Source organism: Ciconia boyciana, chromosome 17 (assembly GCF_034638445.1).
Source record: "Ciconia boyciana chromosome 17, ASM3463844v1, whole genome shotgun sequence".
NCBI classification, from domain to species: Eukaryota; Metazoa; Chordata; class Aves; order Ciconiiformes; family Ciconiidae; genus Ciconia; species Ciconia boyciana.
Genome location: NC_132950.1, coordinates 11,073,942 through 11,088,705, shown reverse-complemented (window position 1 = coordinate 11,088,705; position 14,764 = coordinate 11,073,942). Strand labels below are relative to the sequence as shown.

The window sequence follows — 14,764 nt, the reverse complement described above, 5'->3', positions numbered from 1 at the left end:
TCACGCTTCCCCTTCTTCTCCATCTCTACCCTCAAAAAAGGCAGATTGGTCCACCCTTTTAATGCCTATGTTGGACAGATACTTGTGGCTTTTCAGTCATAAAATGGTTAAGTATGCGTCTCTGTAAAACGAACTGCCCGTGGCCCCAGTGAAACTGGAGTTTGTGGGAGTAGTGATGTCAACACAGGGTTTGATCTAAATAATTCAGTCAGGTACATTCATGGTAAAAGTGCATGAGCCAGTTGGATCGGTTTTTAATTCTCAGTTACTGATGAAAAGAAAGAGCATGGTGTTTAAGGATTGCACTGTCTATAAATTCCTTGTCTGTGCTCTAATTAAAACTACAATCACGTCTTATATGTGTTATGAGATGGTCCAGTTTTGTTTGTGCACCGGATGAAAGCTGTCATGTTTGTATCAAACCAATCATGCTGCATCCCTGTACTTGGCATAACATGGCTATAATTAGCAGGACTGACGAGGTTTTCCCACCGGTTTAGGATGTCAATGTGGCGTGAGAGTTAAGGGTATCAACAGTCCTTTCTGCATAGTGAAGTACCTGTTGGGAGAATGAGGCCCTGAGATAAATGTCCCCTTGTCTTGTCCTTGTCTGTGTTGCTGTATCACAGTTTGTTTTACAGGTAAACTATTGTTTTATTCATGTAAAAATACAGTATGTCAGCTGTGTCTTCTAGCCACCAGTTTTGCACAAGATTTCTAATTATCATTGGGATTTACTCCTGACCATCACATTCAAGTGAAATCGGCCAGCAGATTCAGAAGTTGACAGAGAAAAAAAGTTTGATACAAGCAGATAGCCCTGGCACAAAGCGTAGTTTCTTTTAGAAGCAGAACTAGAATGTATGTGGGATGATCAGGTGTGTGCTAACACATTGCTCAGAAGTTGCTAGGATGATGGACTAACAAGAGGAGCCATGGCTTGACTTGAACATTGCAGGTTCAGTTCCTGGTTTATGCTTGTGACCTGGAGCAAGCGATCTGGTCTGGTTTGTATATGTTTTTTTTTCCACAACAGTTTTGTGTTCACTGCTTCGTATAGTAGGGGAAAAAAAACCACAGAGTATTCTTCATAACAATAATACTTACTTGTTAATTCTTTTCTTTTGCAGTTCATTTTGGAAGTGGATAACTGCTCAGATTGCAAAAATAACAAGAGGTTAGTGCATAAGCATTCCTAATTTTATAATGATGTGATTTTCAGCTGTGTGTAATTGTCATATAAGTGCATCAAAGTCAGGCAGAGCAGGGTGTATCAAATATTTATTCCCTGTCCCACCTGTCTGTGTGCTGTGAGGTGCTCCTTTGTTTTCTCCATCTGTCACACTCTTTCTTTCTCAGTTGTAATTTTTTTTTTTGTTAAATTTTGAAGAAAATACATTCGTTCCCTGTTGGAACAACGCTGAATTTTTGATACTCAGTTCCCCATATTAAGAGATTCTTCTCTATGTAATGATTTTTTAAATGGAAAATGGAGACCTGAACTTCTGTATTTTCCTCTGACACTTGTAAATCATGCCACTAAGTTTCAATATATTACCATAAAGTAGATACTATCCCCTTACTGACATGGATGATCTGAGACCAAGAGGTTAAAGTCTGGGTGAAGTTGCAGAAGATGGCTGAGCCAGTCTGACAGCTCACTGCTGCCAAAAAGGGGAGGTTTTGCTTCTGTCCCCATCATTCCTTACCAGTATCTTCCCATCCGCTCCCTTTGCTGCTCCAATTAGACTTGCGAACCTCGCCGGAAATTATCTTGTTTTGTTGGTTACAGTTCTAATGATTTTGTTGAATCAGATCAGAGGGTGGTCTGGAAAGCACCAGAGCTGGTGGGGGTGAACACACAGCTGGGGCAGAGAAGGGAAGAGGTAGGTATGAAAGGAGTGGGACCTTCCCCTTTGGCAGTGGTGGGTTGTTAGATTTGTTAAAGTCATCCTGGTGGTGACTTATCCTCAGACTTGAACGAGCTTTGAAGATTGAAGTCTTCCTAAAGCTTGATCTTTTCAGGTTAAGGATAAAGTAGATGGCACAACAGTATGTGGAAGAAGCTTAAAATTAATTGCTGCTTATGTTATACCTGTTACGTGTGTAGAGAACTCTTAGAGAATCATTTTCTATAAGATATTCAGTTAATCCTATAGTTGTTCCAGAGTCTGTGGATGCTTCTCTAAGTGAAAACTTCAAAATTACTCACTTTGACTCAGTTGAAACTTTTCTTGCCCTTAAGCCCAAAGGTAGCCATTCTGGCTTGAGATATGCTTGAGCTCTTGGCATGGGAAGCTGAGATCATATTTTAGGGAGGCAAACTATATGTTCAGCTCGTTCTTTTTCTCTTGCCCAAGTGTCTGATGTTGACCACAGTTGGAGGTGGGCTCGTGTGCTGAACAGATCTTAGGTCTTGCCTAGCCCCACCTGGCTGGCAGGCTGCTGGCCAGTACGCTGTATCTGCTCCCCAGTTTGGTAGGTCAGCTGAGATTCCTAAAAGAATCCTAAAAAACATGAGGTCTTCTGAAAAAATGTAAGAGATAATGTGTCTTGCACCTGGCAAGGCTTGGGAAAAGGGTGTTTTTGACCAATCAAATGCAGCATTTGAATAGCAGTAAATAATGCTACGTGCAGTACCTAGCACAATGAGTCCCAGCGTTCAGATGCTGTTGAAATAGAGATTTTTAATCACAGGCTCACAGGATGGCTGAGGTTGGAACAGCCTCTGGAGATCATCTAGTCCAACCCCCTGCTTAAGCGGGGTCAGCTAGAGCAGGTTGCCCAGGACAACCAGTCAGGTTTTAAATGTCACCAATAGCTAACTAACCAAAGAATAATAGTAAAATAAAAATTTTGGATTTCTAGTCACGCATTTGTATGTGATTTATTTTTTTTTTTCGTAAGTGCCTACTGCAACTTTGTCTAAACTAGCAGGTTCTGCAACAGATCAGAATGACCATCTGCTTTGATCTTAGAGTCCTTGTGCAAACAGAAGAGTCAATTATTATAGCAGAAGTAACTATTCTTGATCCTGGACTCCTGTCTGGGTTCAGCTATGGTGTTTTAACATTGCATCTCCTATCAGAAGTGAACCTTGCTTTGTCCTCTTTGTTCTGCAAGAGCAGGTATTAACCTCTGGCTTTGTTTGTTTGCTTTCTTTTGCCCCTTACAGTGCTGAGAGCCCAATTTGTAGGAGCCATGGAAGAGTCCTCCCAGCCCGCTAAACCCCTGGAGATGAACCCTCACTCTCGCTTTATTATTGGCTCTGTGTCAGAGGATAACTCAGAAGATGAAACGAGCTCCTTGGTGAAACTTGATCTGCTGGAGGAGAAAGAGAGGTCTTTGTCGCCTGTATCTGTCTGCTCGGATTCCCTTTCAGATCTAGGACTTTCTAACGCTCAAGATGGCCTGGCAAACCATATGAGGTATGGATAAAATAGTACTCAGATTCAGTCTTCAGTCTTTTTACCCCATCCATTCCAAAGATAATCCAAAGATTTAAATTTATATCTGGGTTTAGCCTCATATTTTTTTGTTGTGCCAAGACATCTTCCGGCATTCTGTTTCAAAATGACCTCTTTTATGTTTATGTGTATCAAAACCTTCTGTTTTCTGTTGGTTTTAATGAAATATCTGTGCCTAAATTCCTTAAGCACCTTTCAGACATCTCAGCTGTTGAGTGTTATGGTGGGCTTGCTTATACTGCCTGTCTCTTGTCCCGGCTTTCAGAAAATGGAAATGTGCTGACTGAGATCTTTAAAGTTTTCACTTGTGTATGTCTTTTAGGTGGGCCATGTTTGTTGAGAACAAGGACATTATTTGCTTATTTTGTCTTTGTATGGGATTTGATGCTTTATGTGTAGCCAAAGAATTGGTAGTACTCCTGGGTAAGATCAATGACTCTATATTGCTTGGAATATTTTTTTGTTGTGGATAGAGAAAAAATTGTTTATAGTTAAAGAGAAGATTGGTATCCTGCAGAGTGGTGATAATATGGTAGCTGCTGCTTGTAGCTCAGGGAGATGTTGGTGTCATGGCTGGGAGAAGGGCTGTTTCACTCCTAATTCTTTGTGGCTCAAATGAACTATGAAGTTGGGATTTTGAGATCGTGGTGTTAATACTTCCTTGTCAAAAGGCCCCTTTATTTTTATGGTGTTGCTAATTTGCATGCCACTAGCGGGATGTACCCATTGGGATTTTCTCTGTTATAGGTTAGGTGTCTTGTACTTTTCCGTGTGTGTACGGATCACAGTTTCTCAGTGTCTGATCAGTCTTGCTTCACTCTTCCATGTCCCCTTCATTTGTTTCCCATATTCCAGGAGCTCTGGTGCCCAGACCTGTACGCAGTACTGTACCTGAGGCCTTGTCAGTGCTGGGTAGAGTGAGGAGGTGTTGTACATGGGGAGCAGCAGTCCATGAACAATCACCACACTGAATATTGGTAAAGTTATCTTTTACTAGGTGTAATATTTGCACTTGTCACTACTGAATTGCAGCAGCTCATTTCAGGTTACTTTGCCACCTTGTCAAATTCCTTTAGAATTAGATTCTTGATTCCAAAGCATCTTCAGTCATTCTTAGTTTGATGGTAAGCTCATAACTGGTAAATTTAAAAAGAAAATGTTAAACAGTGTTGGTGTTGGAATGGATCCTTACCAAAGCCCCGCTTCTTACATCCTTCCAGTTTAACAGAGCAGTTGTTCACCATCGTCTGAATTTCCGACTACCCTGCAATTGTTTCATGTATGCTCATTCTATTTATGAAAACATAATGTTGGACAGGGTTAAAAGTCTTCCTAACATCAAAATTTACTGCAGCAACTGACAGTCCCCTGTTTGCAAGCCTTTTTAGCATGTAAGGAAGGAAATGCATTTTTGTATAGGAAAGATTTGTCCTTGACATCTTCCAGGTGGATGTAACTTACTGCCTTTTTGTCTGCTAGTTCCTTACAAATAGGTTTGTGATTGTTCTGGTGCCTTTCAGCCTCAGGTTCTCCCAGCAGATCCTCCCAGTGGTCAGAACCAAATCTAGAAGATTTGCTCTTGATTTGCTTTTTCTGCCTGCCTTTTTAAAGGGTGTCATCCCATTCCAGGAACATACAGGACAGTCTGAATCCCACTATAGTTTTTACTGAACAATCCTTCACTATCTTTACTTTGTTGCTTGTGAAGAAATGGTTGGTTCCAAAAAGGCTTCTGGGTTTTACTGACTGGTAGTAGATATTTATACAACTAGCTAATCCTTTCAGCTTGTTCTTCTGTTTTGCTGGTTTCTTTGCTTGTGCAGATTAAGGAATTTTAATCTGTCCTTTTAATGGTGGTTCCCTTCCCACTCTGTTTGTTTTCAGAGGTTGTCTCTCTAGCAGCAGGCTCTTTGGGTTGGGGCAGAAGGGGGATAGTAGTCCGTACTTTACAGAATTGTTATGGTCATACTGGTGGACATGTTTAGCCAGCTGGCACTAACATAACAGATATAAAATCTTAAAGCAAATTTAAAGGGGATTGCCTTTCCAAAGACTGCCACTTATAATAATTTGGCAGCACAAAAGGTAATTCTGAAGCAGGAAAAGATCTAGCCCTGTAACTATATATATTTTAGGAACAGAAGAAACCGGATGAACGCATAACCATAAGTGTGGAAACAGACAATAGGAGAGCAAGAAAATCAAGCAACTTCTAGGACACTGCCTGGCATCAGAGAGCTATTATGCAATAGGTGTGCAACCTTGAGCACCTCTGTTGTAACTTGCTTACTTTGGCACTCTCTTTTGAGGGTACTTGACTTTCAGTTAAATTGGAGAGAAATGCCAATTCAAATAAAAAAAGTTACAGCATTATAGTCTGTTTTTCTAAGATAAAGTAAGATGAATTGAAAGAGTTTGCCAGGATGGTAGTCCCTTCCATCAAAAGATTTCCAAATAATGTTTACAGATGGAGAAACTGAGACAAAGACAAGTTCAACAACTTGCCTGAAGTCACTCTGTGACAGTGAATTAATGGAACACAGGTATTCTTGCTTCTAGCTTCCTTTGGTAATCACAAAGGTACAACACTTTCTAAAGTGACAAAGATAAATTCATGGGGAGTTCTGTACAGTTTGACTAATGGGTCAAACAAAGTGCAGGTCCAAGGGAACAAATCTTTTTGAAGAAGTTGCCAAAAATCTTTCCATTTGCTGGTTAGTTTCACACAGGAAATTTTGGTCAGCTAAAGATAGAGATAGCTTGTATTTTAGGTGAGGGGTTTTGCTGCAGATAAGTCCTTCTCAAGGAACAATTATGTTTAAAATCCAGAAGTAAGTCAGCTGAAAAAGGGTTTGTGAGTACCTGAACTATCCCTTTACCTCTCATGTTCAGGTAAGTGTCAGCCTGTTGCTCTGATGGCTAGAGAAAAGAGATTTCTACTTACAGCACAGGAGATCTGGAAAGCAGGGTTCTCATCCATCTGATCAAGTTGTTTTTTCCTCTCATACTCTAGGTCACTGAAGGTTAGACAGTAAAACTTCCTTTCTCCTCTAAACTCCATTTTGTTGCTTTGTGGAGGTTGACTGTAAGACTGTCTAATCCATCCTATAATATTCAGTGCTGGTGATCGTTTGTACCTTTTGTGCAGTGGCAGTTCCAGCACTTATCTTGACATTCCAAGCAGATTTTCACCCTTCTGAGGAGCACGATGTCAGTATTAAAATGACTTTGATAATTAGAAATGCTCTTCCTTGGTCATCAGCTCTCATGAACCGTCCTGTTCGTGCTGTTTTATAGCAAAGAACCTCATGCTAGTGGAGGCCAAATTAACTATCTTTGTGAAAGATGCTCGAGCCTCTGATGCCACGATGGGAGTCTCATGGCAGTCATGCCTCACGTCACATCTGGTCGTCTGAGAGCCTCTTTTCCTGTAGTAACAGCCACTGCTGCTTCTCTCTTGCTCTTAGACCCCCGTAAAAAGCGCGATCACGTTACCAGTTCGTGAAGCACAGGTGTTTCAGTAGACTGCTTGGCATATGTTCAGTACCTGAGATATGCAGGTCTCCTGTCTGAGCTGGAAAACATTGCCGAGAGCCTTATCGTCTGATGGGGTTGTGATGTCTAATCAATATATCCTGAGCCAGCTATGGGTAGTCTGTATGCCAACTCATGTTTCTTCATTTGAGCATGCAGAGTGTGTGTGCGCTGTGTTGTTCCATCTATCACCTTATTGATCTTGTTAAGTGTTTATGCTGTTGCTAAAGACAGTCTTGCTGGGACAGGTTGTACAATATAGGCTTCTGTACCACTAGAGATCTATGAAGACCTTTGATTGTGCCAGTTGGCTACTACTATATAGGATTGAGAAAGCCATGCTCTGATAATGAACTTTAAATTGGTGTGTGGTACATCAGCCCTTCACAGAAACTGTCTGTTGGAAGAGTAACCATGCGGATTACAATGTTCTGATTCTTTTCTTGCTTGTGGTTGTGCTTTACTTAAAGAGTCTCAGTAATAAAAATCATGTAAATGTCCTCCTCACTCTGTTAGTTATAGCGTCTAACATTGAAAACAAGTGTTCTTAAAGAAAATATTCTACTTGTGTACAGTCTACATCAACAAAATTTACTTTGTTGCATTTTGCACCTTTAGATAATAAAACCAAACTATACTATTTTTTCTTAATCTTTTTGCTTCCAGGCTTAAAGCTCATGGCATGAACTCAATTGTCTTTGAGTTCAGAAATTTCCATCAGCGCTTCCAGCTGAAGGCAGTGGTCCTGTTGGGATACAGTTTTTGCTCGTTGTGTAGTGAGCTGTTAGACAGTTGCTGTGCGCCTTTCTGAAGTTTTAGTGGTAGATTAAGTAAATACAAATGCTGCTTGGAAAGTACTGTGGTTCTGTTTGTTTTGTGTAATAAATTGTTCTTGACTATTGCTAAATTTAAATCCTAGCCTCAAAGATAGATCTTGCATGAAATTCTTGTTTAAAATAGAATAAAACCTGCATGTCTTCTGGTATTTATACATCAGGGCTCTGGTTTCATAAGCAGTGAAATGGGTGTACGAAGTCACCTGACAATCCGCTTCCGTCCTCTGAAAGCCAAATTTTTGGAAGTAGCTCAGCTGTGACCTCTGATGTTAACCCCACAGAGACTTTAGCCCTTAGCACCTAACAGTATTTGGACTTCTCAGTAAATAGTCTCAATAAATTACTGAGATGCTTAAGAAGAACTAATCATCTATTAAAGTAATTTTGGAAGAACACATCAATTTTAGTCTGGACAGTAGTGTGTTGAATATGCCCAGCCTGGCACTGGGACAGGGTGCCTGCTTAGAAACCAGTCATAGAGCGATTGCACAGAGTACTACAAGAAATAAAGGATCCTTTTGAGCTTGTTTTGAATTTAAAAAAATTCCTTTCCGGTCCAGCTGTTTGTGGTTAGGAGATTACACTATAGAGCATTGATCTTGTAAAATTATAAGTGCTGCTGTAATTTTATGCACAAATGTGTGCATAGAAGTACAAATGTGCTTTAGTGTCTGCAAGGCTGATGCTTTCACTGCCCTGTCTGAGACTGGCCTGGCTGCATCAAAAAGGATTTTTCCTTTGCTGAACTGAGTCCTTCCCGTTCCCGGCTTTCTGCGTACTCCTGGCTGTGGGGCTGCTGCTGGAGTTGAAGGCTCCTTCTCTTGCTCTGCTGTCTGTGCTATCAGTTGCCGTGGTCCTGCTGAGGTTTTTTGTGTGGGGCAACTTGCATGGGTTTGCATCTCGCAGACCAGAAGGCCGTTCGTGAAACTGGAATGGCATGCCGCTTGCTGAGACCTTTTCCTTTGCATATGATCAGTTGCTGTTGGCTCAGCAGATAGGGGAGAGTGATACTGCTGCACGTGTCTGCAAGTTCCTGAAATAAAGCTCTGCATCTTCAAGGGACCCCTGCTAAAACAAAGGATTTGGTTCCCTTTTGTTACCACTTTTGTTACTTGGTTCCCTTCTGTTACTGCCAGTGAGTGATGTTGTGATTGATATTTCGAACTTCATCCACCTGGAGTGAAAAGTTGAATTTCCTCCTGTATCTGTTGAAAAAGAGGAAGCTTGTAAGGTGTTTTGGATTCCTAGCTGTTTCTGGTTATACTGATAACCTGTGAATTATAACTTTTTTCTTCTCTGAAAGCTACTCTGTTTAGTGAACAAATACACTTTAAAGGACTTTTCATCTGTGTATCTCTCAAAAGTAGTATTATTCTTATTTTGGTGTAACAGATATTTTACTCCCTTTGACTGCAGTTAACATGGGAAACATCATTTCTAAATTCAGTAATTTGTAGGGAGATTTTGCAATGATTAGCTGGCTGAGATACCACAGTGGCGACAGTATTACTTACCTGATATTTCTAATTGAAAAGATAACGAAGTATACTTTGCCCCTATAAGAATACTTCAGGGCCCCCTCCTGTATTTTGCTGAATGCCTGCGCTTTTCACCCAGAGCAGGACATGTAGCAAAGGCATTCAAAGACTTTTGCAGAATCCCCTCACAGCCTCGTGCTTGCATCTTCAGTGGCTGCAGGAGAAGCTGTCAATGAATGTAGGCTTGCAACAAATCTGGGAAAAGAGGAGGTGTCATTAAACCTATTTTCGGTAAGGAAAGCAAAGAATCTCCAGGCTAGGGAGTAACTTGGATCTCTTGACTCCATATCATAACTCTGTCTGTAAGACTAGTAGCTGAAATGGGCTGCACCGTGCTTTCTGTACAGGATTCTCTTACACTAGGCAAAACCTCTTTCAGTGATGAATTTGATGCAAAACTCCCCCACCTACCCCCTTAATTCTGGTTGTTAAAAAAGATACATTCTCTCATTCACGCAGATCAGATCTGTTCAACGCTTGAACTTTGTCGAAGAGCACTGGGAGGGCTCCTTGCCAAAGGCTTCAATTCTGCTCTCTTCTCAGTTTCAGAACTGTGTTTTACTGTTGTTGTTATTCACTTTTATCTTGGTGGCAGGGCTTGACCTGGAGAGTGTTAGGCTGTTGCTCCAGGAACATGTGGAATTTTGTACTTCATGAGGATGTAAAAGTAGAGATCTTCCAGTACTTTGTGTTTTTAGGAACTGGAATACGGATATCAATTCGATTTAAATTTGGCTATTTATTTGGATTGATATTTGGATTTACTGGGTATTTTTGAGGGGTGAAAATTTGGTGCCATGGGTCTAAGCAGGAAGGACATGATGAAGAAATGGGTTCTGAAAGATAAATTTGAAGGAAAAGGGAAGGACTTGGAGCGTGTAGGAGGCTAGAGGCTTGTTGAGCATGAAACTCAAAGTTGAGTGCAGAATACCTTGGAAAGAAGAGTCAGAGGATCACTGGGTATGTTGAAGAGCCTCAGGAGTGAAGTTATTTTGATCATAGCATGTAAGAGTGTGTGATCCAGAGGAGCTCAGTGAGCTCTAAGTCATCAGATTCCCTCCCATAATAACAGCTGTGATGTTGCTTTGGAACTTGCAAGGAACACGAATGATTTGGTGTGTGCATCCTGTGGGTATGGTCCAGTTCAAAATGCATACGGCATGGCAGATAAAAAGCCAGATTTGTGGTTTAGGAAAAGAAAATACCTGACAAACAAGTGTCTCGGCACTTAAAATCTGCATCCATTGCAGCTGTTGGATTCCTCTCAAATAACCAAGTACCTAGTGGCTTGTGCCAGTTTGGGCTCTGTAGTTTTGGAACCAAAGTTACTGCTTTAGGCTAAAGACCTGCCTGGATGGCTGTTCAAAATATGTGTTAGCATGAAAGTGAAGTTATTTAGCCAGGGAGCAGGGAGAGGGCTGTTTTTATTTTTCTTGTTGCATCCTTTATTTAATTTCCTGAAATCCTTAGGCTCAGTCCTTCGTCAGAGCTGAGTTTATTTTATTTTCTTTTTTTTTTTAAATTTATAGCTTGAAGCACTGATTCTGGCAGTGTCTGCATTCAGGCCAACTGTTCTGTCCCTTTAAAATTGCAGGCAAATACTATCTTTGAATAAGTCCAGATTGCCAGATTGCTGCCTCCCAGTGCCTATTACCCAAGCCATAGTGAACTATTTACTCCAGGTGCAGAATTCTGCATTGCTTGCTGGACTACGTATATGCTTGCTCTTTCTCTCTGCCTTTTTGTGAAGTAGGTTGCAAGGGCAGATCTAAAACTGGAGCAGATCTTACAAATGCTTCACATCAGCACTTACATATCTACAAAACAAAGCCCAAATTGATGATGAGAGCTGAAGGGGGGAAAAAAAAAAATCCTTTCTCGGGGGGGGTGTGTGTGTGTGTGTGCGTGTGTGTATGTGCTGCAGTCTCCTTAAGGCTGCCTTTCAAACAAGCCAGCTAATGCATCACTGCCTTTGGAATAAACTGCTACGTCACTGATAGCACTTGGCATGTTACAGTGCTGGGATCAATGCAGGCTCCTAGCTGCGATGTGCGTCAGGTATGTCTGTAATGAATGCTTTTTTTCTTGGAGGCTAGAACAGAAGAGAACTGCACAGGCTTTCCTTTTGTCTAACAGCAGGCCTAGGGTCTAAAGAGGGGGATGGTTTCCATATGATATTTGCCATTTGGGTTCTGAGTAGTATTACGTTTAGGAAATGAGCTTTGTAGAGCGTGTGTGTGTTTGGTGGTAAGTATTGTATCAGAATGACACACCCTTGTGTAGCATATTTTTGTAGGGACGTTGCAGCAAATCGTGTCCATTGATTTCATAGCAGTGCATTCGGCTGGTGGAAGGCACAGTGAATATTTTTAACCAATGCTGAAGCTGCTCCTCTAACATCAAGCTGTGTATAGCTGTAGGATTTGTTTCCTTGCAGCTACAATGGTCAGAAACTGGACTGGGGGCTGTGGGTGGGGTTTTTTGGAGCACAGGCAAATATTTGGGAAACAGTTTTCACAAAAACTGAGAAATAAAAATTCAGTTATACCGTGTATCAATTTTAATCTCGAATCAGGATCAAAACCAGGAAATCTAATGGAACCATAGATCGTGCAAGTATTTTATTTTGAAAATGATGGAATATACCATTTTCTACATGAAATACATACCCAGTAGAGTCACTGAATGTCTGTTGGGTTTTGCTGGTCTTCTGTAGCGATGACCAGAAGAGAAAAAAAGTGACACACATTTTATCAAGCAGAGTCTGCAGATTCCCGATTCTCTACCCTTATGATGGCTTATTTGGAACTGGTGAGATGGTGGGTTTGTGGTAGCCTCCCTGCAGAGATGAAGGGAAGTAGGAACCTGGAGAACCTGGGAGAGGAGACTTCCATGGCCGGAGTGTGCTGGGGTGTGGGAGGCTGCGGCCCCGAGTTTGCTCAGGCGGGCTGGGAGCGGGGATCTGTACCATGGCTGGGTTAGTGGTGTGGCAGAGGCCTCTCAAGATGGAGCCAGTGCTGGAAAATATTTCAAGACAAGTTGCTTTTTCTTATGTACTTCTGTTTTAAAATGAATTAAATGGGAAATTTTTGGTGTACTTCATAGGTGGGTAGTTTCAGTAGTTCTTCAAAGAGGAAAAAAAGGCTGACAGGTGAGAGAGGCATTTAGTTATTAGGTAGATATATAATGCTGGGGGTTTTTTGTTTGTTTAAACTCTGTTCTTTCCCTGGTATCTCTTGGCTCTGCTGTCTGGTGAAGAGATTTATTTCCACCGTCACTGCCTTCTTCACTGCCACAGTGTGTCGCTGTCCCCTTTACCCTTCTGCTGACAATACTGGAAGAAATTGGATGCACACAGAGTTGTTTGCCTGCACTTTATCAGACACATGGCACTTGCTGTTGGTCGTCGCTCATATTGCCTGTACTATTCTTAGTTCCCTATCTCCTGCAGTAACCTCACCTTGCCCTTCAGGGCTCAAGGTTGCGTACTGTCATCACGTTAATGTGACACTTTTCTTCTGGGTACTGGTTCCTTTTTTTGAGTGATCCCCTCCTGGGTGATTGCATGGCTTTTGCTCAGACTCTTGGAATGTGTGTGCATCAAATAAAAGCTGTGCTACCTGGATATGGCCCTACACCAGGACAGACCCAAATGTCCTCACATTTAAAAATATAACCCAGTTGCTGTGTCTTGTTCCAGCCCAGGTTTGATCGTCACTGTGTTGCTGCACTCATTGCCCTTGCTTATCCTTTCCCAACCTCCAAATTTTCAGTTTATGTTTTTGCACGTGCTTGATACTGAGTAAACATTCTTCCTTTCTCCAGTGATGTTACTGGACCCTGGAGTACTGTGGCACTTTGCTTGTGAGGATATTTATTCTTACAGCACTTGGAGTGATCTCATCTCCATTTTATAGGTGGAGAAACAGAGGCACAGAAAACGCAAGTGACTTGTCCCGGGTCTCCTAGCTTCCAGGCTGGTGTCCAGTGTGATCTGTTGTCTCATGCCTGGATCGCCACTGTGCTCTGTGTGCCTGTACGAACTGTGCATCTGACTTTCTTCTCTGCAGCCCTGGAAATGCTTTCCTTGATATCTCCCCACCCACTGTGAAAGTCTGATATTAAATCCTACAGGTTGATTGAATTATTTCGGCTCGCTGGCCCCCGTAGTGGCTCCTTTGCTCTCGCAAAGCTAGCTGCGGAGGAGGTGCTCGCCTGCTGCTGGCGCAGTTGTGTGGCCAGCGGTGCAGGGATCCTCTGGATGCTGACGGAGCGCACGGGGAAGCTGTGCGGTCGCCGCTTCCTTGCGTGACCCCCGTTGTGGGCAGCATGAGCTGGGGCTGACCGTGGCTGCGAACAGCCGCCGTGCATCGTGTGGGCTGCAGCAGCGGTGCTGTGTGTTAAGCCTGATTACGTAACCTGTAGATCATTTTCTCTCTTTCCTGATCAGCTGCTTTCCTCTGAATGCAGAAGAGGGAAGCTGCTACCCTCTCTGTGCATGCTGCGTCACAGGAAGAGTGACTGAGAGAGAGGGGTGGTGGAAAGCAAGGGACAAAGGTTAAAAGATTAAAGCAATCTGGGAAGTGCCACTGCTTCAAGGAGAACCGCCTGAGTGCATGAGACTCTTTGCAGCTTTCTCCTGCTGGTTTTTGAGCTGCACTATTAAAAAAAAAAAAAAAGCAGCAGCTACACTAGACGAGTCATAAGCAAGCCCGAAATCTGTTAATCCCTTCACTGAGACAGCATGGAGGATTCTGCAGAGCAGAGTCAGGAAATGAGATATCACATGCTGCAAAGGTAAGAATTACAGATATGATTGTCTCCTCCTAGCAGCAGCTGTCTCGGACTGAGGCAGTTGGGCACTCTGTACTGGAAATGCATACTGGTATTTTTCATGTTAATTTTATCCTCTGAAACCTCACCAGTGACTGTGAGGTATCTGTGCATGCAGTCTGTAAGAAAGATGCTAGAATACATCTTAGTTGGGGAATCAGTGGTAAAGTTTGAGATTCTGCACAACTTCTGACCTCTATAAACTGAAGGATAGATGGGCATTTTGAAAGTTCCTACGTAACAAAACACTGCAGTTGTGACCTGGTGATTAATAGGGATGACTCTTACTAACTCAGCATTTATTCTGTTTTGTTTAGAGCTCGGTGTTGTTTCTTCCTTGCTGCCCAACTTCTACCTCATCTTACCCTGCCAAAAGAAAGAAAACTCCTGTTTTGATTATAATGTGTAGCCTGTGGTTATTAGTAAATAAACTTAGTGCTCTTGGTATGCTTCCTGTCACAAATTAAATGGAACTATACTTGCTTATAAGCAAGTGTTTGTGCGTTATTCTGGATGATGAACCTCTGGTTGTTTTGACATTTTATCTGTAGCAGTA

The 14,764-nt window shown here is 42.0% G+C and overlaps 1 protein-coding gene across 7 annotated transcripts in view; it reads left to right on the top strand.

Annotated features, from left to right (window-relative positions):
• Window positions 1–14,764, top strand: part of ACACA (acetyl-CoA carboxylase alpha) — a 154,832-nt gene that overhangs the window by 16,798 nt on the left and 123,270 nt on the right. For 6 of the 7 annotated variants that reach the window (XM_072882536.1, XM_072882539.1, XM_072882535.1 and 3 more), the window contains 2 exons: window positions 1,131–1,177; window positions 3,176–3,428. In XM_072882536.1, the coding sequence (XP_072738637.1) occupies window positions 3,202–3,428 (227 nt within the window). In that variant the 5' untranslated portion in view covers window positions 1,131–1,177; window positions 3,176–3,201. Of the gene's footprint in view, window positions 1–1,130; window positions 1,178–3,175; window positions 3,429–13,544; window positions 14,173–14,764 lie in introns of those variants that run through there. The other variant, XM_072882540.1, reaches the window with a different exon arrangement.